The sequence below is a fragment of the Bubalus bubalis genome, chromosome 4 (assembly GCF_019923935.1).
Source record: "Bubalus bubalis isolate 160015118507 breed Murrah chromosome 4, NDDB_SH_1, whole genome shotgun sequence".
NCBI lineage: Eukaryota > Metazoa > Chordata > Mammalia > Artiodactyla > Bovidae > Bubalus > Bubalus bubalis.
Window position 1 is genome coordinate 78,533,436 of NC_059160.1, and position 24,127 is coordinate 78,557,562.

The following is a 24,127-nucleotide window of genomic DNA, read 5'->3' on the forward strand; positions in this document are numbered from 1 at the left end:
CTTGAATAACACAGGTTTTAACTACGCCTGTCAACTCACTTTTTTTTTTTTTAAATAAATATGTACTACTGTACTAAACAATGCAAGATCAGTTGACTCCATGGATGCAGAACTACAGATGAAAGGGCTGACTGTAAAGTTATATGAGGATTTCTGACTGCATAGAGGGGAAAGTTGGCACCTCTAACCTTAGAGTTGTTCAAGGATCAGCTGTATTTACAAAGCAAACTATCGTGTTCCATATGTTAGACTTACATATGTATACACAGTAGAAATTGGCAAGAGAAGAATCTTTAGGGAAAAATAATTCTATTAATATGAGTATATATCAAAAAAAAATATGAGTATATATCATTTTACAGATGAGGAAACTGAGGTTCAGGCAGCTCAAACAATTCACCCAAAGTTAAAAACTAGGAAAGACAACACTACCACTACAATATTGTAAAGTAATTAGCCTCCAATTAACATAAATTAATTAATTAAAAAAAAAAAACCTAGGAAAGAAGTCAAGTTCAAACACACCTCTTGATGTCAAAGCCCATTCTCCTCATAGGAACCTGTTTCAGTCAGGTCCTTATAAAAAGAGCTGGCTATTACAAAAGATACATCTACCAGAAGTAAGACTATAATATCTGTCAGAGACATTTGGAAGTCTGTAACTCCACCAATATTAAATTCACAAAGGGCTTGAGTCCTTGAGTCTTGAAATATAAAACAGATCATCAGTTCCCTGAAAAAGAACAGAGCCTATCACTCACAGGACACTAGGACTGATGAAGTAAAAAGATTAACAGTTAATGAAGGGATTTTTAAATTTTATTCAAACTATCCTTAGAAGTGAAATGTTTTAGGAAACTTTCCATAGAAGCTTCCTGCCTCACTCAGATTCCAAGCTAGCCACTCTGAATGAATTAGTTATTAATTATACAGGACAAAAATGTGTGTTTATGTATGAGTGTGCACAGATACACATGTATTCAAGTCTTTTTATGTGCAAATGAGCTGTTGTCAATAAATTTTTGCAATTAATATCTGATGAAAATAGGATGAAATTTATGGAAAGGGATTTTTTAATGGAATGAGCATGAACATTAGGAATGATGAGAAAGGATAAGTAACAGAGGGGAAATAACCAAATAGATGAACATGGCTATGTTAAAGATTAGGAGAGTGGAAAGATTAGATGTCATGGGACAGATTATTAAGATTTTATGTTGCTGTTTTGGAAAATAAAGAGTCATTTTTTTCTGTGAGAAAGTATGCTAATGTGATCACAATGTCTATAGAGGTATACCACTCTAATAACTTGCATGTAATGTGTTTAAACTTAATTGTTGCCACGGTTCATGAGAAAGCCATCTTATAACCCAACTGGACTGAGTTTCTCAAGGGCAAATTCCACATCTGATTCATCTTGCATTTCTCAGGGCCTAGCAAAGTGTTTTGAGTGTACTTAATTATAGGGATGCAATAACTAATAAATTGAATACGACTAAACTGAGATACATTGAATTTACTTGGTCAAATTGAATTAGAATGGTCAGGAATGGGAACTATTAATTACCCTCACAAATACACTTTTATTCCTCCATTTTAGATACCAAAATATACTTACTTAAGTAACTTCTGTTCTACTTACAATGAGCTTAGAGTAATAGCTCTCTTTTTACACTTTTATTACCTATACTTTACAAAGAGGCTGTAATGTACATAGCAGAAGTACAATCTGCATTATACATAGATGAAATTGAGTCATAGACAGACATCATATTATTTTTCCACAGGATTACTTTTATATTACTGCCACATAAAAGTGAGTCAGTGGAACAAAGGAGATCTAAACTCAAACTCCAAAAGCATTACTTTCCTCACCAAAGTTCATCTTAAAAGATTCAATCATAAAAGCAAAATTATGCAATATGCAAATAAACATATTTGATAGTCAAAAAAGGCACAAAGATGACTGCTTTTAAAAACAGAAGTTCCTGTTATTGCAGTCTTTTTTCACATAAAATAGAGAGCGTGGTTCTTATCAGAATATACAGAGAACAAACATATAAGCAAGGACGGGAATCTACTGGATGATTTTGCAGAATACTCATCCTCTACTGCTGTGTTTATTATTTTGATAACTGATTTGTAGTATTTTTCTGCTTGTCAAAGACAGCAAGTGGGACTAGTCTTAAGCGCTAAGGCAGTCTTAAGTCATCTTCAATGGTTCGCTTAACTTTCTATTCCATATTTTTTAAATTCAATTTGTCATCACACTTTTATCTTTTTTTACCAACTGTGCTATCAGGGAAGCTTTATTTCACAGTAAAACAATGTGTGAAGGACACAGTCAGTTCGGTTCAGTCATTTCAGTCTTTCAGTCGTGTCCGACTCTCTGCAAACCCATGTATCGCAGCACACCAGGCCTCCCTGTCCATCACCAGCTCTCGGAGTTCACTCAGACTCACGTCCATCAAATCAGTGACGCCATCCAGCCATCTCATTCTCTGTCGTCCCCTTCTCCTCTTGCCCCCAATCCCTCCCAGCATCAGAGTCTTTTCCAATGAGTCAACTCTTTGCATGAGTTGGCCAAAGTACTGGAGCTTCAGCTTTAACATCATTCCTTCCAAAGAAATCCCAGGGCTGATCTTCAGAATGGACTGGTTGGATCTCCTTGCAGTCCAAGGGTCTCTCAAGAGTCTTCTCCAACACCACAGTTCAAAAGCATCAATTCTTTGGCGCTAAGCCTTCTTCACAGTCCAACTCAAAAGGTATTTATTTTACCAGTTCAATCAAATTTGTTTTCTAAATAGGTTCGTTTCTAAAAGTGAAACTTGTTTTCAAGATCATTTATGTTTCTGACTTGGTTTGTTGATTCTGTATCACTCAGAAGCCTGTTTTTCAATGCAAACCAAACTAGCCATCTAGTCAAAGGTTTCAGTGGCTACTATTATATAAAAAGGAAGACCTGGTTTTTGAATAAGGTCCTAAGAAAAAAGAGTCACAAATTGATTTTATTTCTTCTTTAATCACAGTACTTAAACCAAAAATTTGCAAAATAACATCTCATAATATGAATTACTAAAAATGGAAGGCTAAAATTAAGCCAATGTCTTTTTAAGTTAGCAAGGGAACTCTGTCACCTCAAATCTTTCAATTACCTCACATTAGGCATGGAAATAGTGCGATGTTTTTCTAGAGATCATTTATAAAGTGAGTGTGTATTTACATGTGTATACGTGTATGAGCATGCATGTATATGTCCATGTGTATAAGCATGTGTGCCTATGTACATGTGAACTGAGGACATGAGCATGTGTGTATTTCTGATCACCTTTGGAGTCTTAGTAAAACTTCTGTTGGCATAAGTAGAATGTGCTTATGTTAACAATATAGCAAGGAATATACTTAAGAGTTTAAGGATTAAGGTGTCAGTCAGCTCACCTTACCAGGTGAGCAGTTGGAAATCAATTAGTATGTCCATGTCCTTAAAGATAAACAGGAAAGAAATGTTATTCTTTATTTACAAAAGAGAACAAAGATTATTAAGAAAATATTTTATTCAACCTGGTCAAGAAAGCATAATGATCTGCCTTGACTTTCACAAATCAATACATTCATAAAGACAAACAATGGTATTCATTCTACCATATAAATACAATGCTGATAATATCAGCTGATAACATGGAGGTCATATATTATTTAATATAAATGTACTCTTACCATCCTTTCTTACAGCTTTATGGAGATATTTTGTTGTTGCTTTTGTTTAGTCACTCAGTCATGTCTGACTCTTGAGATCCCTTGGACTGTAGCCGGCCAGGTTTTCTCTGTCCATGGGATTTTCTGGGAAAGATTACTCGAGCGGCTTGCCATTTCCTACTCTGGAGATCTTCCCAACCCAGGAATCAAACCCAAGTCTCCGTCTCTCCTGCATTGCAGGTGCATTCTTTACCACTGAGGCATGGGGAAGCCCTCAGTGAGATATAATTAACAAAATCATAAGATATTTAAAGTTTACATTATGATGATCCTGATATAAACATGTGAAAGGGTTCCTCCCTTCAATTCACACAATCATTACCTCACATATTTGCCATTATTTTAAAAAGAACATTTAAGTTCTCCCAGCAAATTTCAATTATGCAACACAATGTTAACAACTATAATTGCCATGTTATATATTAAGGTCTCAAGACTTATTCTTCTTACAACCCAGTTTGTGCCCTTTTACCAATCTCTTCCTATTTCTTCCATACCATACCCCATTATCCCTTTGCTTTGTCTTTAGAAACAGACATAATACATTGTAAAAAGGGGCTTCAAGTAAAGACTCAAAAGAATCCCTGCTAAAGAAATAAATTTTTGCAAGTTAATGACTACAACCAACATTTATCAAGGCCTACTATATACCACTGGAGAAGGAAGTGGCAACCCACTCCAGTATTCTTGCCTGGAAAATTCCATGGATAGAGGAGCCTAGTGGGCTACTTGCAAAGAGTCAGACCCAAGTGAGCACACACACAAAATGACTATATGCCAAGCATTATTCTGAGTGCTTTATAAATGTCAACTAATTCTCACTATCTTATGAGATTAGTACTCTTATTTCTCCATTTCATAGAGAAACTAAGGAGAAGAAGAGCTCACCAAAGAAATTATCCAAATCTTGAGGTGAATAGAAAGAAATTGTGGTTGGTCACTGTAAGTCTTATCCATAAGAGAAAAAAGCGAGATTTAAAGAGATGTGTGTGTGTGTGTGTGTGTGTGTACACACAGAGAGATGAGAGGCAGCAGGAAGTGAAGGAAGGAGTAATAACTAAAAGAGGAATAAAGAATCTAACATCTCCCAAGCACTTCTAAATGCAAGGCATTTATAACATTCATATAATCTTAATAGTCTTATCAAGAAGGTATTAGTTCCATTTTAAAGATGAAAAAATAAGGGTCATAAAGGTTAAGTGGCTGTCCTAAAATTTTGAACTCCAATCTTTGTGACTAAAATCCAAACTCTTTTCAATAAGCCATGCTGTAAAGGAAAATAAAATTAAGGCAAGGGTGGGGTAAAGGGATAATAAAGAATGCAAATCCAGAAAAAAGACTGGAGATAAACCAGCTTTTAGAAGCTTCTTTGATGGATACTGGTATACGACAGAGCACTACTGTCGCAGAGCTATGCTGTTTTTAAACTAGAATGCAGGGCTGTCTGAAGCCAGAACAGCCATTTGATTTCAAGAGTCAGTGCCCTTGATCCCTTCAACATTATTCTTCTTGCCTACCCTATCTCATTGTCAGGAAATCTGCTATGAAAAAAAGCAATGGCCAATTCACCTAGATTCACCAGTCCCATACAGAGCAATTGCAGAGTGCATACAAGTGGCCTGGCCTAGCTCAGCACACAGTCTATGGATAGCTTTACCCAAATTGACATGTCAGTCCATCAGTGTACATATGTTACATGGCCACAGCAGACGCCATGCAACATTTTCATACTGATGTGAAGGTAGGTACAGTTCAGGCGTGACTAAAATTTTCCATTTCAAAATGACAGCCAAGAGAACCACAAATGATGACTCAAAACTTCAGTTTCCTAACAATCCCAGTATATCATTTTTGACCAAAATATCATAAAGACAAGTTGAGAATCTTTTCCATCAACTGAGATTAAAAAACAAATATCAATTTATTTTGTTTATGAACATAAATATATTTTATATTATATTGGCCAGATTCATCAACTTCTAGTAGATTTTATCTTTTGGGAGGGCTGCTGAAGGCAACGGCACCCCACTCCAGTACTCTTGCCTGGAAAATCCCATGGACGGAGGAGCCTGGTAGGCTGCAGTCCATGGGGTCGCTAGGAGTCAGACATGACTGAGCGACTTCACTTTCACTTTTCACTTTCATGCATTGGAGAAGGAAATGGCAACCCACTCCAGTGTTCTTGCCTGGAGAATCCCAGGGATGGGGGAGCCTAGTGGGCACACATGTCCGACTCTGTGCAACCGCAGATACGGCAGCCCACCAGGCTCCCCTGTCCCTGGGATTCTCCGGGCAAGAACACTGGAGCGGGGGCAGGGGTGTGTATATAAGTGTGTTTATGTGTTTCATGTCAATCCCTTACCAAAATCACAGTTTGTTGATTTCGGGTAAAATCTGTTTCAAAACATACTGGGGCCTCCAAGTTGGCATGGATTAAGGGTGAAAGAAGGTTGGACATCTAGCCTGGCCAGAGGCCTAGGTGACATGGAAGTGAAGTAAGGTCCAGAGTGACCCAGGCTTGATCACTGGCAGCACACGTACAAAATTAGATTCAACCTTGTCATGGCTTCCAATTCTAAGCAGCCCACCTGAGTCAAAGGACACCACAGTTAGAAAACAAAAATGGTTGTTTCCCCATCACAGAAAGGAGGCTTTCAATAATTTCACTTACTTGAGTGGAAAAATTCTTGTTTTACTCAATAAAGTGGTAAATATCAAGCTATAAAAGTTTATACACATTGCAGCAATTTTTAAAAATATATAAGTACACATAAGAAAACAGATTAAAAATAAATATACCGAAATGCTAGTAGTAATTATAACAGGGTGGTAACCTATAATTGATTGCTTTTCTCATATTTTCTCAGGTATTTTTTTTTCTAATTTGATTACATTATTTCATTAACAGGAAAAGAAATCAAATAAAAATAACTTATGAAATTAAAAGCTGTTTTTGAAGATAGACTATGCCTGCAAGATCTATTTTCTGCTTCTAAGTATTAGCCTTTTAAAAAAATGCTTTCAGCTAAATTTTCATATAGATCTTTCAATGAACTCTGCAGGAGCATTGCCCATCAGCTCTAGGTATGAGAAAAAAAAATATAGAAAATTTAAACTCATTTTCAAAATTCTATGTTATTATTACCCCAGGTCTTTTTACTTAGTTTACTCCTTAAGATGCTCTTTAATCCACAGCTTGGTTTAGTGTATTGTTGCCAAGGCTGATGAGAGAAAGCAAGACAAGCATTGGCAACATTTTCAAAAATCTGGTGCAAGCCAGTTCAGAAAGAAAATTCACATTATTATTAACCAATTTAGTCATCAGTGTCTTACATCAGGTTAAGCAACTAACAGCAAATACAACAATATTATTGTTAATCTCACAAAGTATATTGTATTAATTGTAACTTTACAAACACTAAACACCATGCCAACTGAAAGTCTTGTGTGGGAAAAGAAAGAATAAAAATGGTTCAGTTAGTTCAGTTCAGTAGCTCAGTTGTGTCCAACTCTTTGCGACCCCATGAATTGCAGCACACCAGGCCTCCCTGTCCATCATCAACTCCTGGAGTTCACTCAAACTCACGTCCATCGAGTTGGTGATGCCATCCAGCCATCTCATCCTCTGTTGTCCCCTTTTCCTCCTGCCCCCAATCCCTCCGAGCATCAGAGTCTTTTCCAATGAGTCAACTCTTCACATGAGGTGGCCAAAGTACTGAAGTTTGCTAAAAATGGTGGATTATACTAAACTATATAAAAAGGAATTTGGTAAACTAGAGAAGGACGGTATGTGATTTACATGTTAAAAACAAAATGAAAACTAGGCAACTGTTGTAATGGAAGGTTTTTAACTATTTATATACATTTCTGCTCTATTCATAGTGATATAATAGGCACTCAAAAAGCAAAAGAACAGAGACAACATCTATAATGTACTTCACAAATTGAAGTTATGGATTACATATTAGAGAATGACTAATCTAATTGCTAGAGTTTGGAATATAACCAATATACTCATTGTTGGTTATACATCCAACTCATCACTAAAAACATTATTGCCTGTGTTTGTATAAAAACTATTTTCCAAATGCTTTCACATGGTTGTCTCTGCTGATCTTCTGCCAAGTCCACTGAAGTATACACAAAGCCAAGTTTATCATTGGTTAAGACCAAAACATCTATTTCTGCTTTATTGACTGTGCCAAAGCCTTTGACTGTGTGGATCACAATCAACTGTGGAAAATTCTGAAAGAGATGGGAATACCAGAACACCTGACCTGCCTCTTGAGAAACCTGTATGCAGGTCAGGAAGCAACAGTTAGAACTGGACATGGAACAACAGACTGGTTCCAAATAGGAAAAGGAGTATGTCAAGGCTGTATATTGTCACCCTGCTTATTTGACTTATATGCAGAGTACATCATGAGAAACGCTGGCTGGAAGAAGCACAAGCTGGAATCAAGATTGCCGGGAGAAATATCAATAACCTCAGATATGCAGATGACACCACCCTTATGGCAGAAAGTGAAGAGGAACTATAGAGCCTCTTGATGAAAGTGAAAGTGGAGAGTGAAAAAGTTGGCTTAAAGCTCAACATTCAGAAAACTAAGATCATGGCATCTGGTCCCATCACTTCAGGGGAAATAGATGGGGAAACAGTGGAAACAGTGTCAGACTTTACTTTTTTGGGCTCCAAAATCACTTCAGATGGTGATTGCAGCCATGAAATTAAAAGATGCTTATTCCTTGGAAGGAAAGTTATGACCAACTTAGATAGCATATTTGGAGAAGGCAATGGCAACCCACTCCAATGTTCTTGCCTGGAGAATCCCAGGGACAGGGGAGCCTGGTGGGCTGCCGTCTGTGGGGTCGCACAGAGTCGAACACGACTGAAGCGACTTAGCAGCAGCAGCAGCAGCAGCAGATAGCGTATTAAAAAGCACTTTGCCAACAAAGGTCCATCTAGTCAAGGCTATGGTTTTTACAGTGGTCATGTATGGATGTGAGAGTTGGACTGTGAAGAAAGCTGAGCGCCGAAGAATTGATGCTTTTGAACTGTGGTGCTGGAGAAGACTCTTGAGAGTCCCTTGGACTGCAAGGACGTCCAACCAGTCCATCCTAAAGGAGATCAGTCCTGGGTGTTCATTGCAAGGACTGATGTTAAAGCTGAAACTCCAGTACTTTGGCCACCTCATGCGAAGAGTTGATTCATTGGAAAAGACCCTGATACTGGGTGGGATTGGGGGCAGGAGGAGAAGGGGACGACAGAGGATGAGATGGCTGGATGGCATCACTGACTCGATGGACGTGAGTCTGAGTGAACTCCAGGAGTTGGTGATGGACAGGGAGGCCTGGTGTGCTGCGATTCATAGGGTCGCAAAGAGTCGGACATGACTGAGCGACTGACTTGAACTGAACTGAAGACCAAAACAGTTTTCTAAATATCCAAAGTTGATTCTCTTACATCATATTGCTTCCAACAGCTTTAATGCCTCTAACTTATGTGATTCTAGTGCACAACAGACATTCAATAATTATGTAATAAATGAAAGAATTTTGATCTAAAAAAGTAAGATTATAAAGAATATAACAGAGTAGAGGTGCCTCATGCCTTATTAGTATACCATGTGCTCAACATACCACTTCATAACAGTTACTATAGCTTGACCCTCTCCAAGGCTCCTTGTTCCTGTTTGTGGAAAGAAAAAGTCTCTATTCTGTGAAGGTATGTCAAATAATGTTAATATCTACTGTGAAAAATATAATTCTTTCATCCTACTCAGAAGAACTGATATTGTGATGCCTAAGTGACAGACATAGCTCCCCCAAATTGAGAATAAGGTAAAGTCCAATCTCAAAAACTAAAATTTTACTTACACACTAAGAGATCCAAAGAGTAGGGAATAAACTTTAAACTATCCTTGATTTAGCCCCTGGGTGGGCTCATGATGCCCACCTTGCTACACTCAATTTTGAACAACTTCTTGGTTTTCTTGCTCTTATTGAAGAAGTAGATGGAAGTGTACAGTGCCCAAGTAAGTTGACCCTAAGATTAAATCCTGAATGGCCTCCATTTCAAATCTGGACATGCAAATACCACCTTGTTTCAATTCAGTATATCCAATGTCCTTTATTTTTTTTATATTTTTTTTAATTTTATTTTATTTTTAAACTTTACATAACAGTATTAGTTTTGCCAAATGTCAAAATGAATCCACCACAGGTAGTGCTGTCAGTATATTAGCATCTTTTTTAAAAAAATGTCAAATATTCTCTCAGGTTGGGAGACATTTCAAGTCAAACAGTGAAAATCATCATATTGTGTATACCTCTCACACCAGAATTTGAGAGAGATAAAGAGAGAGAATCAGATAAATAAATAAATAAGGCCCCACAAGGCAGAAATTTCCCTGCATAAAGTCTAGAAAGGCTTCAAGCAGAGGTGGGATTTAGGGTATTTTTTGGATGCAAGGCCAAATGTATGGCCAAAATGTGTTGTACCCTTACATCCTTCTGAAGTAAGGATAGAAGGGACTGATGTTATTTTAAAGTTTAAGAACCACCTTTCTCGTAAAGTAATTCTCAAAGTGTTTTATTTTTAAACCACTCAGATGTCTACCTCCAGCTCCAATTTCAGATCCCAGTAAATATACCACACTGACCCTACTCTATCTCCATCTTTCCCCACTCTCCAATCATCCCCCCGACAGTGAGGTTGTCACTATTAATGGAACGTGCTCTAATTGTCAAATCTATTGAGGTAGGGAAAAAAATTTAAGAACCGAGGTGACGGCAAAGGGAGAAGGCCACATGTCCCAGGCCTAGCATTCGCCAAATTCTATGTACATGATTAATACTATTTCCAAATTAAGCTACCAGGATATTGTATTTCTGTGGTTGTTAAAGTATTAATGTGGTACATGCAAATGCTGAAATCAGTCTGTTTTAACAATTTTTATAACCTAGTGTTGGCATTTTTTCACACTTTAATATAATAGGAACCTTAAAATATAACCTGGATTTCTACTCCAGGGATCCCTCTCTCTCTCTCTCTTGAGAGGTCCTTCTTAGAATCACTGGTCTAGTTTCTAGAATTGAAGCAATCATAAAGCCAAAATAAAGGGCACTGAGACTGGGGGCACTTATTTAAATGTTAAATTAAACTTTTAAAAGGGCACTTGAGGGATTAAAACTGTAGTTTACAAAATACAAATTTATTATATTTCTGGGATGTTTAACAGCAAAACATGAAATCCCAAAAAATCTAAAGCGACAGTCAACAGAAGACCTGAGCTGATAGCTGCGGGATCTCAAGCAATTCCCTCAATTGCTCTGGGTCTCTGTTACCTCAATTATCTTGAAGGAGCTTCAACCATCTAGTTCCTTCATGGTCCCTTTCAGTTTTAAAATCTATTTCAAATCCAATAATTACAGAGGTACTAAATCCTAAGGACTGATGCTGAAGCTGAAACTCCAGTACTTTGGCCACCTCATGCGAAGAGCTGACTCATTGGAAAAGACCCTGATGCTGGGAGGGATTGGGGGCAGGAGGAGAAGGGGACGACAGAGGATGAGATGGCTGGATGGCATCACCTACTCGATGGACAGGAGTTTGGGTAAACTTCTGGAGTTGGTGATGGACAGGGAGGCCTGGTGTGCTGAGATTCATGGGGTTGCAAAGAGTCGGGTACGACTGAGCAACTGAACTGAACTGAAAAGTTATGTTCAATATATAAATGTCTAATAATTTCAAAACAAAGGAATCTCAAATATAATTCTTAAACATTAAGAACTATCTCATAATAATTGTAGAATTTCATCAAAATGGTCCCACTGGCTGTGTCATTTGCTTCAAATAAAGCCTGAGCCACGAGAAAACTATTTTAACACCCTGAGAAGATTAAATACTTAATCCACTGGGAAACCAAGTTCAAAGACAGAATTCACAAATCCGCTCTCCAGAGAGAAGCATTAAAAATAACAAACATCCATTTTATTTTTAATAAAGTCATTTTAATGACACACCGAATACAAATGATACCATCTAGCATGCATTTTCACTGATGTGTCTTCCTTCCTAAATCTGAAACTTAGATAGTTTCATATCTAATGTTGACAGAAAATAACAATTTATAAGTTAAGGTCACATAGGTGAGCTATAACATGTCTTGGGGGAAACGATCCATAATAATGGATATTTCAAGTTCATTTCTTTGAGGAGAAATGGATGAGAACTGGAAGATTGGGTACATTATGAAATTAACTACAAAGCTTTCATGGCTTCACTAAACTGGAATTTCTAGTGCATCATTTACAAACCCATAATTATGCATCAAAATATTAACTAATTAGCAGGTAAGAGGGTAAGAGCTCAAGGGGTAGTAATAATTAGACATGAAATCTGAACTTCTGTGGAGTTCCAAATAACAATCAGGCCTCCCACACTATAAACTTAATAAACTTTATCTGAAGAAAAAGTATTAACTCATATTTAAATAAATAACTTCACTGACTTTAAGCTCATATCATCCACAAGCTCTTTAGTCTCCTCTGTTTCATTTCCTTTACTTTATGATCCAAATACAAAGACATACATGTAGGGTACACATGCCACACATACAAAACTGGAAATATCGTTCTAATGCACAGGCTTTGGAGTCCAAACTTTGTATGACATGTGCTTGTAAGCAGGGCGCAATTTCTGTTTTTTAAGTTACTGTCCTTCAGGAAAGTATGAACCAAAAAAAATGCTATTGATGAAAATAAGTGACAGATAAAAACTAAACTGCAACAACTTTCTCTAATTTCTAGTTTGTGTTACTGATATGTTTTGTGTTAGATTCAACATAGTTTGTGCACTGAAAGAGCCTCACATTGCTAGGTCTAAGCTCCATTAAAGTGGGAACCATGTCTCTCATGTATGCTCTATATCCTCAGTAGTAGGAAAGTGCTCTGCACATAGTAGGCACACAATAAATACTTGATGCATGAAGGAAGGAATAAACAAATGATCGAAGAGCAGGTAACCATCTGTTTCCACAAAATATTTCTAAAAGCCTTGCTTATCTGCCTCTACATTCTTTAGACATTAAATTGTTTCAAATAAGTTACATCACATGTATATTTGTGTTTTAGCTGGAAAGATCCTTATTACATTGACATTAATATGTGAAATATTTTGAAAACATTTGGAAATATTTTTAAGAATAAAGAAACAGGTACCAGAAGTCTGAGTTTGAGTTCCATTTCTGGTATTTAGTGGTGAGAAACCTTGAACAGGTCACCTAGTATCTTTGAGACTCATTTTTACATCTGTAAGATAGGGATATCTGTCCAGCCCACCTCATACGGTTTTAATGTATATTAAATAAAATATTGCCTATTTGTATTACAGCCAGAATTGGACAAAGAGACCACAAAAGCCGAAAAGTTTCCTCTTAAGTAACAGCAGTACCTACAATAAATATATTGTGGGAAAGTCAAGTTTAAATGTTAAAATAGTTCCTTCCTATCAATAAAGAAGCAGCACTAGTGCCAACAGTTTGGCTAACAAAAAAAAACATACATTTAATATACTGCATATGCAAAGTTCTTACAACCCTTAATACCTCAGCATGAGGAAAAAGAAAAGTTCAAGGAGATCACATTGCAAATCAGTGCCAGTGAAGGACTCAAAACAGAGCATTTACATTCCAATCAGCACTTAAGCTACCTGAGCAATGTCACTTCTTAAAAATGCTGTAGTAAGGTAAAAAACACAGCAAATTAAACATCATTACACACTAATCCGAACTTGCTGTCAAGGATATGTCCTGTTCTCTGCCAAAGCTAAGCAAAAAATCTTAGCTCACAACCACATAGACAATGACATAAAAACTCAATGGTCCTTTCTGTAGCTCCATTTTCCTTCAGTTCCTCTCGTATTTTGAAAGCTAAAATTCTTGGGGAAAAAGTTTCAAATATTATATCAGCATCAGACGTGGAAAGTATGAACTGTCCAGTCCTCTTGCTTGGCCCCACACTAGGTGCCTCGCAGCAAACACTGTACTTTCCTTCACATCATTTCATAAAGTTCCAAATTTAGAATTCAAAATGTTTGAGTTTAAAATGTTAACTGAATGGTTCAATTCAGTACACTAGTTAGGTAATAAGAACAGAATATACACTAAACCTCATTGCTCATTTTTGTAGATGGCATCTATCAGCTTACTACATTTTCTAGGAAGTCAGTTACCATCAACCTATTACCCATAACTTTCTATACCTATGCAACCCAGAGAGGAAAAATGTTACTGTTAAATCAAATCTTACATGGATATACGTGCATAGATACATATGTATGTGTGTTTATATATACAACCACTCTAAAACAGACACCCAATATTTTGGTATTTTCTTAATCTACAGAAAATACCAGATCTACGACGTGGTGGCTGTGAACAGTTTTTTGGTTTTTCACTTTTTTATTGGAGCCTAGCTGCTTTACACTGCTGTATCAGTTTCTGCTCTACGGCAAAGTGAATCAGCCATACATATAAATCCCCTCTTTCAGGGATTTCCTTCCCTAATTAGGTCACCACAGAGCACTGAGTACAGTTCCCCATGCTATAGAGTAGGTTCTCATTAGTTATCTATTTTATACATACAGTGTGTATGTGTCAATCCCAATTTCCCAATTCATCCCACCCCTTAATTCCCCCTTGGTATCCATATACTTGTTCTCTACATCTGTGTCTCTGTTTCTGCTTTACAAATAAGATTATCTATACCATTTTTCTGGATTTCACATATATGCATTAATATATGATATCTGTTTTCCTCTTTTCTGACTTACTTCACTCTGTATGACAGCCTCTAATCCATTTATGTCTCTGCAAGTGATACAATTTCATTCCGTTTTATGGCTGAGTAACAACTGTGAACAATTTTTTCCTATACTTTTTCTCACATCTTTAAAAACCTGTAGAGCAGCACTATTCAATAGAAATATCATGGCAACAACATTATATTTAATTTTAAAATTTCTGGTAGCCACGTTTTAAAAAAGGAAAAGTAGATGACATTATTATAATTTCAATATTTTATTTAACTCAACATTTCAAAATACCATCATTTTAATATGTAATCAATATAAAGATCATTGATATATTTACACTCATTTTCTCATACTGTTTTTAAAATCAAATATATATATATATATATATATATATATATATATATATCTCTCTCACAGAAAATACATGTCAATCTGGAGACTAAATTTCCATCAGAAATACTTTATAAGTATTTAGATTTGATAAACTTTACAGTTAAAAAATAGGTCCATATAACTACATTGTTTCAGGCATAACTACAAACTTTCCAAAAACTAAATGGACAGTTTTTAAATTTAATTAACATTAAATAAAATTTAAAATTTAGATTCTCAGTAGTGTTGAAACCAAGCAACCCTTCAGGGCCTTCCTGGGGACAGACACACCCCACCCTATGTCACCAGGCTCCTGTTTGCAGAAAAGTTTTAGCCGTCCCCAAGTTCTTAAGAGCATATTTAATCAGAGTAATGCAGATAGAAAGGAAAACAGTCAAGCAAGACAAAGTACTAACAGTTCTATTTGTATTAAAACTAAGTCAAAGGCCATTAGTTCCTCCACAAGGGCTATGGATAATATTCTGAGCCACATCCCTGAGTGGTTTTACAGATACTAAAACCCCCACCAAGTGGAAGAAGTTACCTCATGCTGACCACAAGCAGGTAGACCCCACACCAGTTGGAACCAGAAGGTTGATGATGTTAACTCCTGAAATACCACCATGTTACCTCACCACCAACCAATCAGATAGATACCCAAAAGCTGATCTGGCACCCTGTGACCCTGTCCCTCACCTTGCCTTTAAACATCCTTCCCTGAAAGCCATCAGGGAATTTGCATCTTTTGAGTATGAACTGCCCATTCTCCTTGCTTGGCCCCACAATGGGTACCCTTCAGTAAGCTATCCTTTACTTCACCACAACCTGGTGTCAACAGATTGGCTTTGCTGTGTGATGGGAGAGTGAAACCAAGTTTGGTTTGGTTACAGCATTAATCATCATTTGAGTGCTCAATAGCCACATGGGGTAGCATAGTGGTGGAGAGGGGTCCTAAATCCACATCTACACAATGAAAGAAAGATAACCCTACAGAACACCTCCATGCTGCAGTGCTAAGTTGCTTCAGTTGTATCCGACTCTGTGCGACTGCATGGACTATAGCCCACCAGGCTCCTCTGTCCATGGGATTTTCCAGGCAAGAATACTAGAGTGAGTTGCCATTTCCTTCTCCAGAGGATCTTCCTGACCCAGGGATTGAACCTGTATTTCTTAGGTGTCCTGCATTGGCACGCAGGCTCTTTATCACCAGCGCCACCAACATCTCAGATATACTCTACCCAAAGGCATTTTTCAGAAACTGAATTTAAAATGTTCTCCTGAAATAAGAAATGTTCTATTAACTTCTTTTTCCAAAGGTCATATAATATGACCCATGCACTTATTTTGAGAAACCTAAAATACAGTCATCAACTTTAACACATTGGTAAATCTCCATATCTGATAAAACACAAAGACCTCTACGACACTGTGCATTTACACAAGTACAGCCAACTTTCTATTACTTGTTATTACATTCACTGAAGGGTAAAAGTTAATCAACTGTTCTGATCATTTGTGTCTGTGTGTTGATTTATTTACCCTGCTGTTAAAGTCTATCACAAACTGGAAAGTAAGACTGGAGGTCACTGCAAAGATTTAAAAATTGGGAAAACAGTTTAGGTAAGTTCAGGTTTCCCCTTTCTGAGCTCTATCTTTTCTAGAAATATAAGGCATAAAAATCCTGTCAAAGTCATTCATTTTTAATTAAACTAGTTCAGAACCAGGAAGAGGCAAGTAACCTTAAGCTAAGTAAAGGTTTGCAAAGGATGTTCTTGCCTCTCACCTGTATAGATTTAATGGTTACGAATTTGAGCTCTAGAATCAAGCTGTCTAGAGTTAGAATGCTATTGCTGCCACTTGCTACCAGTTTAACTTAGGGAAGATCACCTAATCCTTCTGTGTCTCACCTGTAAAATGGCCATAGTAATAACAGACCTAAGTCAAAGATTGTTATGAGAAATAAATGCAATTTCACACCATATAAAACATCTTAACACACAGCACTGATCCTGGCACATACTGTGTGTCCAATAATTATTTCTCTTTTTAGCTGAGAGGTTAGGACAAAAGAGATAGGACTTAATTTCAATAAATATCTGTTGTAAATGGAAATGAACGTCCATATACTTTATAAATACAGAAGTGCTATCTAAGCTATTCTTATCCTATGCAAAATAAGTTTAACCAGTGAATCTATTCAATGTATTTAATGAAAATAAAATAGACCCTCAAAATATGGCTTACTTCACAACGTGTGTTTATAAAGCCTTTCTCCAACAAACAGACCCACATGTATTTCCTTTTTAAAAAGCTAATATGCATATCAAAAGCAAATATAAGTTATTTATCTGTCAATATCACTTTGGGGTGATTCATTACTCTGTTTATCTCCATTGCAAGCAGCATCAGTTTTAACCGCATGGTCAATAAACTACCCTGTGATATTCTACAGAATTCACAGATAAAAATATTAACTCTGTAACAGCCAAATTTTTTTTTCATTACTATTTTATGCTCCTTCTTCACCTTCTTTGACCAGATCTGCTAATTAACAAAACTGCTTCTTACTGAGTTTCCTCTCTTTTTCCTTCCCCTTCCTCTGAGGTGGTAGAGTCACTAGTAAGTGTTAAAAGGCTAAAAGAGAGATAGAAACAGTAAACAGGAGAAACAACTAATCCAACAACTGAATAAATAGCCCTAAAATACCCAGAGAGGCCAAATTAAAACTTCAAAAGTTTTATAACAGGTGATTCTAAACAGTCATAAAAATGTCACCTCCATGGGTGGTTATCTCCTGGTCTGTAAAGGGAATGACAAATATCTTTGAAATTGATCTTATTCTTTAGATTGATTAAAATACAAAGTATATATAAAACTACCATTTCTATAACTAACAAGATTTGTCACTAAAATAACTATTGAAATGCTGACAGGATAAGAACAGCTTTTCAGAAAGACGACAAGGGTGGAGAATTAAAAAAAAATAATAATTTCTCAGAGAAAACAGATTATTTTTATAATCCTATAACGTGTACATAAAGAGAAATGAACTCACAGTAAAGTATCAGAGTTATAAAAGAAACGCACTTATTCTACCATGAAGCCTTCATTAATATTTCAGTGATGATGTTGCAATTTTCCATGAGCAACTGTCAGAGCTCCGCTTCTCGATACGTATCAAAACAATCCAAATTACGTTCGATTCTCATGTATCTGTCCTTGACCAAATTACAATTTTGATGTATCTCGTATTTTAAAACTTACACTCGGGAATGAGAAATTTTATATTGTAACCACCCTGCTGAACCTCAGGATGTTTCTTTTTCACCACTCCCTCATTTAACCCTTCCACTTACTGAAGAGTCTTCTTGCTTCTACAGACTGATCACCAATGAATTTTCCCTTAAATATAATATCACTTGCAACGACAAAATGTCCTCAACACCCACAGGCTGCTATCTAGTCCCCGCCAGTGCTTAACAAGATGTCCATTTATTTGCACAGAGATCTAGACCCCCGCGGTTGGCAGCGCTGTGCTGAGGCTTTGTCTCCTGCCTACGAAGGCCGGAGTTGCAGGTACCCGTAAAGACAGTCACGTTACAAATAGAAGAAGCGCACCACAACCCTGGAGAGAGGCAGGTCCTCTAGGCAAAGCCCGACAGGCGATCGCCCAAGGCGGCCAAACCTGAGACAACTGTTCCTCGGGTGCGCGACCCGGAGTGGGCAGAAGGCGACGGCTTCTCCCGCTGAGGAGTCAGGACACCCCCAGGGACCCGGCGCCGCCCGTCACCTGCAAACACCAGGAGGCCGAGGGCGCGAGGTTTTCCGGCCAGCACCCGGCCTCGCGCGCCAGGCCGGCGGGGACGCGCGGGCTAGGTTTCCAGAGCTCAGGGCAGATCATCTCAGGGAGCCTGCAGCCTGCCCTTCGCCGCGTCCGTCCTTACCTGACAGCCACCCGCACAGAGCTCTCGTCCGGGGCGCCCCACATGCTGGCGGCGAGCGACAGCCGGGTCCCTGGGCCTCTGCACCGCAGAACTGAGGCGCCGCTGGAGCCGCGGCTCTCGCGCTCAGGAGGCTGGAGCTGCAGGGGGCGGTCGGCTCACCTCCGCCGCACTCCAGCCATGTTGGGCGACTGAATGGAAAGGTGGCGGCGGCTCTGAGGCAGGAGGAGGAGGAGGTGGCGGTGATTCACTGCTCGCGGGCGCCCGCCCCTTCTCCCCAGCTCAGCCCCCAGGACTGGGGCGGAGACGAGGCGCGCTGAATGGCGAGCTCGGCGGCGGCGGCGGAGCCAGCAGGCCGCCGGCGGCCTGCTGTTGGCCGGGTGAGTGTGCCCTGCCCCCTCCGATGGGAACGCGGCCTGCGGGCGGCCGGGCTGAACCCTCCACGCCTGCCTGGACTCTCCCGCTGCTGGCCCGCACTGCGTCAGCGGCGGCCGAGCTGCCGGCCCCACCTATAGCGCTGCCCGGCCTGCGCCCCGCCCTGCCCTCGGTGGGCACTGCCAGGCGCTGCTTGCCGGGAGGCGCACGGGGGAGGGATGCCGGCCGCGGGTTGCCCACGCCCCGGGGTGAGGAGCCCGGCGCCCTTGCAGGCTGTGAGAACGCCGCGGCTAGTGCCCGCCCTGCTGCAGCCTGCGCCTTCTAAAAGCAAAGCTTGATTCCCCAATGCAGAGCTTGCAATCTGCCCGCTGCCGTTCTGGTTCGCCTTTGTTTCCACCCTTAGCTTATTGTCCTCTCTCCAGCTTGGACTCTGACCCTTATCCCCAGCCCCCTCTGAACGCCCTCCTTCCCAGGAGTCAGTCATTCATACTAAACCCAGCTCGCTGGTTTGGCCACTGCCTCTGGCAGCTGGGTTGTTCTGCAGTCCATCGCCTGTGGGATGTGGTAATGATTGACTCTTGAGACCCTTGAATGCCTTTCTGTTAAATCATTTGTACACTGGTAAATGAACTGCACCCCGGCACTGCTAAGACTCCCCAGAACTGTATATCCACCAAGACCTGCTGTGTAGTACATCCTTCTCAACTGACTTTCCCTTCTGGGCTTCAAAAAGCACCTCCCAATCCCGTGATTATATCAACATTGACCCATTGTGATTTCTGCTTGCGTCTATTGTTCTTCCCAATGCCTTCAGATAGCTCTGTGGAAACAGCCTTTATTAACTTTGCCACAGAGCATCTTTTGTGGGTTGCCCCATATATATATGTGTGTGTGTGTGTGTGTGGCTTCATATGAAACAGTATAATACATTAAATCAGATCAGATCAGATCAGATCAGTCGCTCAGTCGTGTCCGACTCTTTGCGACCCCATGAATCGCAGCAGGCCAGGCCTCCCTGTCCATCACCAACTCCCGGAGTTCACTCAGACTCACGTCCATCGAGTCAGTGATGCCATCCAGCCATCTCATCCTCTGTCGTCCCCTTCTCCTCTTGCCCCCAATCCCTCCCAGCATCAGTCTTTTCCAATAATGGCTCCATCCAAATAAAGACACTGACCCAAGTATCAACAATGGCACATGTAATCATCCATATCAGAGATACAACAGCATGGGTCAGGGACAGTGGCACACATTGGGACATACAATAAGTGTTCAGTGATCTTAAGTGAAGGCCTATGTGATATGTAATAATAGAAGTTTTAAATTTATTCCATCCCTTAACCTCAATACTCTTCTGAGTCCTAACAGACATATAAGTAGGAAGTAAAGAGGACAGAGGTGGTGAGTATCTTGTACAGATCAAATTGGTGGCAAAGCTCTCCAATGGCTGCCCTCTGGAGAGCCTCCTTTCCTTCGGTGATTTGTCTGTCAACAAATCTGAGCACAGTTTCCTCCTTCCCTGGCAGTCTCACATTTGGGATCTGGTCTGGCCACCTTGCTTCTAAAAGCTGCAAGATAGGCAAGTAAAGCCAAACAAATATAGCAAGAAAACTGAATATATATATATATAATTTAAAACCTTTTTATTAAAAAAAATTCTTATTTAAAATAGCAGTAGTACATTCATATCACATACACAAGTGTCACCAGGTGCCAGACAAGTAATTTAAGTGAGTGGAGCAAGCAGAGTGAGAACTGTGCTAAAATAGAGAACATACGCTTCTTCTTACAAAGGGAACCACCCTTCTTGACTCTGGTCAACTGGAATGCAGACCCAATGCTGCAAAGCTTTTTGTTTGCTTATATGTTTGTTACTTCTCAAGAGATAGAGAAAAGTAAGACTTTTATGTGAAAATTCCTTAGTTTTAAACATCAATAACTAATTCAGCACTATATTTGCATACTGTGCAAATCAATCAAAATAGGTCTGAGGCCAACTTCAATCCCAGGCCATCAGTTTGGAAAAGTGAAAGTGAAAGTCACTAGAGTCCATGGAATTCTCCAGGCCAAATACTGGAGTGGGTAGCCTTTCGCTTCTCCAGGGGATCTCCTCAACCCAGGGATCAAACCCAGGTCTCCCACTTCGCAGGCAGATTCTTTACCAGCTGAGCCCAAGGAAGCCCAAGAATCCTGGACTGGGTAGCCTATCCCTTCTCCAGCAGATCTTCCCAACCCAGGAGTCCAACCAGGGTCTCCTGCATTGCAGGCAGATTCTTTACCAACTGAGCTATCAGAGAAGGCCACATCACTTTGGAACTTGCAGCAAAAATATTAACACCAGTTATAGCTGTGTCTTTGGATACATGTTGCATATGGATTCAGGAAGAGGTAACATAAAAATTCAAATTCCTATTGTGATTGAATCAGTATTTTTCTCCCAAATTTCAACATTTTTTAAATCAACTATATATTTTTTATTTGCTTCAGATTCCTTATGTCTGCTATAACCCCTTTCCTTTTGAATCTTCTAATTAATTATCTTAAGTTGAAGAAGATTCTGAGGAAAGAGCTTCTACCATAGGAGTAAAAATTCCTTTCCCAATTATTCACTCAATAAATATGTAATAAGTGACTACAATATGCATGCCATGCTGGGCACTAGTTATATGGAGAGAATTAAGACTGTCTAACAGTTTAGTTCAGAAAGACAAATTTGAAAAGCTGTAAGTGCAATAATAGAAATTATGACAAAAGTATGACAAAATTCCATCTGAAAGGGTGAGGAGTTCTTCAGGTATAGACCACTCAGGATCATCTCCCTGAGTCCACTATTGTATCCTCACTGCAAAAAAAAAATGATCTCTTAAAACATAAGTCATCTATGTTATTCCTCTGCCTGAAACATTCCAATAGCTAACTAACACAAATAGAATGAATTCTTCTAGATTCAAAGCTCTTCACACTCTGGCCTCTCCAAACTCTAACCTTATCTTATGCCACTCCAAATTTGAAAAACTACTTTTTGGTGAAATTAGCCTTTTTTCTGTTTCTTGAAAACAGTTTCTTTGCCTTAGGACATTTGCGCTAACTGATCCCTCTACCTGGAATGTTTTTTCCCTGAATCTTCCCATGGTTGGCTTCTTTTGGTCTTATAGATGTCAGTTGAAATGCAATCTCTTCAGAGGGACCTCTCCTGATAATTCAGTCTAAAGTAGCACTCCCAAAAGGCCAGCTCACATGATCTGCATGATCCGGTGCAAAGTGAAAATGCAGAGTATCTTATTATAAAAGCAACGTAATAATGTTATTAATGTTAGTAAAAATAAAAGCTTTTTCCTTTCTTCTGAGTTTTCCCACTCAGCTTGTCATGGTTTCTCTTTTTTTTTTTAACTTAGTATTTAATGTTATTTTCCATAAAGAAAAATTAAAATTTTTAATTATTGGCAAAATTTACTATTCATCTTTATATTGTTTAATGCCAACTTTTAAGTATGAATAGAAAAGCACTTAAGTCATTTGTGGAATTATAAACTATACGATTCCTCTAAGATGGCAGAGATCTTTTCTGTTTTATTCACTAATGTATCTGTAGCTCCTACAACAGTGTCTGACATATAGTACAGGTCATTAAATGTTAGCTGAGTGACTATGTGACTTTGGGCAAGATGCTTCTTGTGTGTATTTTTGGCCTTATGAAGTTGTCTTGTAGATTAAGAGCTTTGCTTATCACATGTTAGTCACAGCACTAACACAGTAAGTACACAATAAAGTTAGCTATAAAAAGAGCTACATACATATTTAATATACAATATAAATATATTTATAAATATAAATTGTTTTACAAAGCAGGTACTGATGCTTTAGCTGCACCTGCCTGAGGTGTATTTGGATGAAAGATACCTTCGAGCTTCCCAGATGGCACAGTGGTAAAGAATCTGCCTGCCAATGCAGGAGACGCAGGAGACTATGGGTCGGGAAGATCCCCTGGAGGGGGGCATGGCAACCCATTCCACTACCCTGTAACTCACCAGGCTCCTCTGTCCAAGGAATTCTCCAGGCAAGAATACTGGAGTGGGTAGCCATCCACCTCTCCAGAGGATCTTCCTGACCCAGGGATTGAACCCAGGTCTCCTATACTACAGGCAAATTCTTTACCAGCTAAGCTGTCAAGGAAGCCAAGCACACCCTAAACAAGCATCCAAAAGAAAGCTACAACATGCACGAGAACAACCATCACCAGTTTTTTCCTTCTAGACTATGTACTCTGTATTTTTTTTTTTTTTTTTTTTGGTTTTCACATTCTAATCAGTCATTAAAAGTTATTTGCTTCTTTCTTTTTGCTTCTAGCAGAAAGATTAAAAGAAATACTACTGATTACAACTCTATGTGCAAACAGCTGGCTTTGGAAGAGCATGCCCAGACAAATATCTCCTCAAAAATATTTTTGGAAAAAACCTTTAGAAGACTAATCCTTAATACCATAATCAGAAATATCAATTTTCCTTCAATGATTAGATTTTTTTATACATTGTCCCTATTAATAACAATGCTAAACATGTATAGGGCTTTTCCACCATGCTATTGCAATGTGTTAAGTGACTGACATGCATTATTTCACTTGATTCAATGATTCTAGTAGATGGGTACAATTATCACTTCCATTTTGCATATGAGTAAACAGAAGCCTCCCCCAAAATCTCTATTAAAATTTTGTCCATGTGTCAGGCCCAACTCAAAAATTACTTCCTTCTTCAGACTTTTCCTGATTTCACTCCTCCTCTGGACCAGAAGTATATTATTTTTCTTCTTCCAGACCTCCTTTGTACTTCATATATGTCTTTGTTGTTGTTGTAATCATTACTTTTTA

General features: G+C 38.8%; 1 protein-coding gene across 18 annotated transcripts in view; it reads right to left on the bottom strand.

Annotated features, from left to right (window-relative positions):
• KIF21A (kinesin family member 21A) overlaps positions 1-19,166 on the bottom strand; it is a 188,382-nt gene extending 169,216 nt beyond the window's left edge. For 9 of the 18 annotated variants that reach the window (XM_044941631.2, XM_044941630.2, XM_044941628.2 and 6 more), the window contains exon 1: positions 18,889-19,166. In XM_044941631.2, the coding sequence (XP_044797566.2) occupies positions 18,889-18,932 (44 nt within the window). In that variant the 5' untranslated portion in view covers positions 18,933-19,166. The remainder of the gene's footprint in view (positions 1-18,888) is intronic. The other 9 variants (XM_006062728.4, XM_006062731.4, XM_006062730.4 and 6 more) reach the window with 6 other exon arrangements.
• Positions 19,167-24,127: the final 4,961 nt, after the last annotated feature.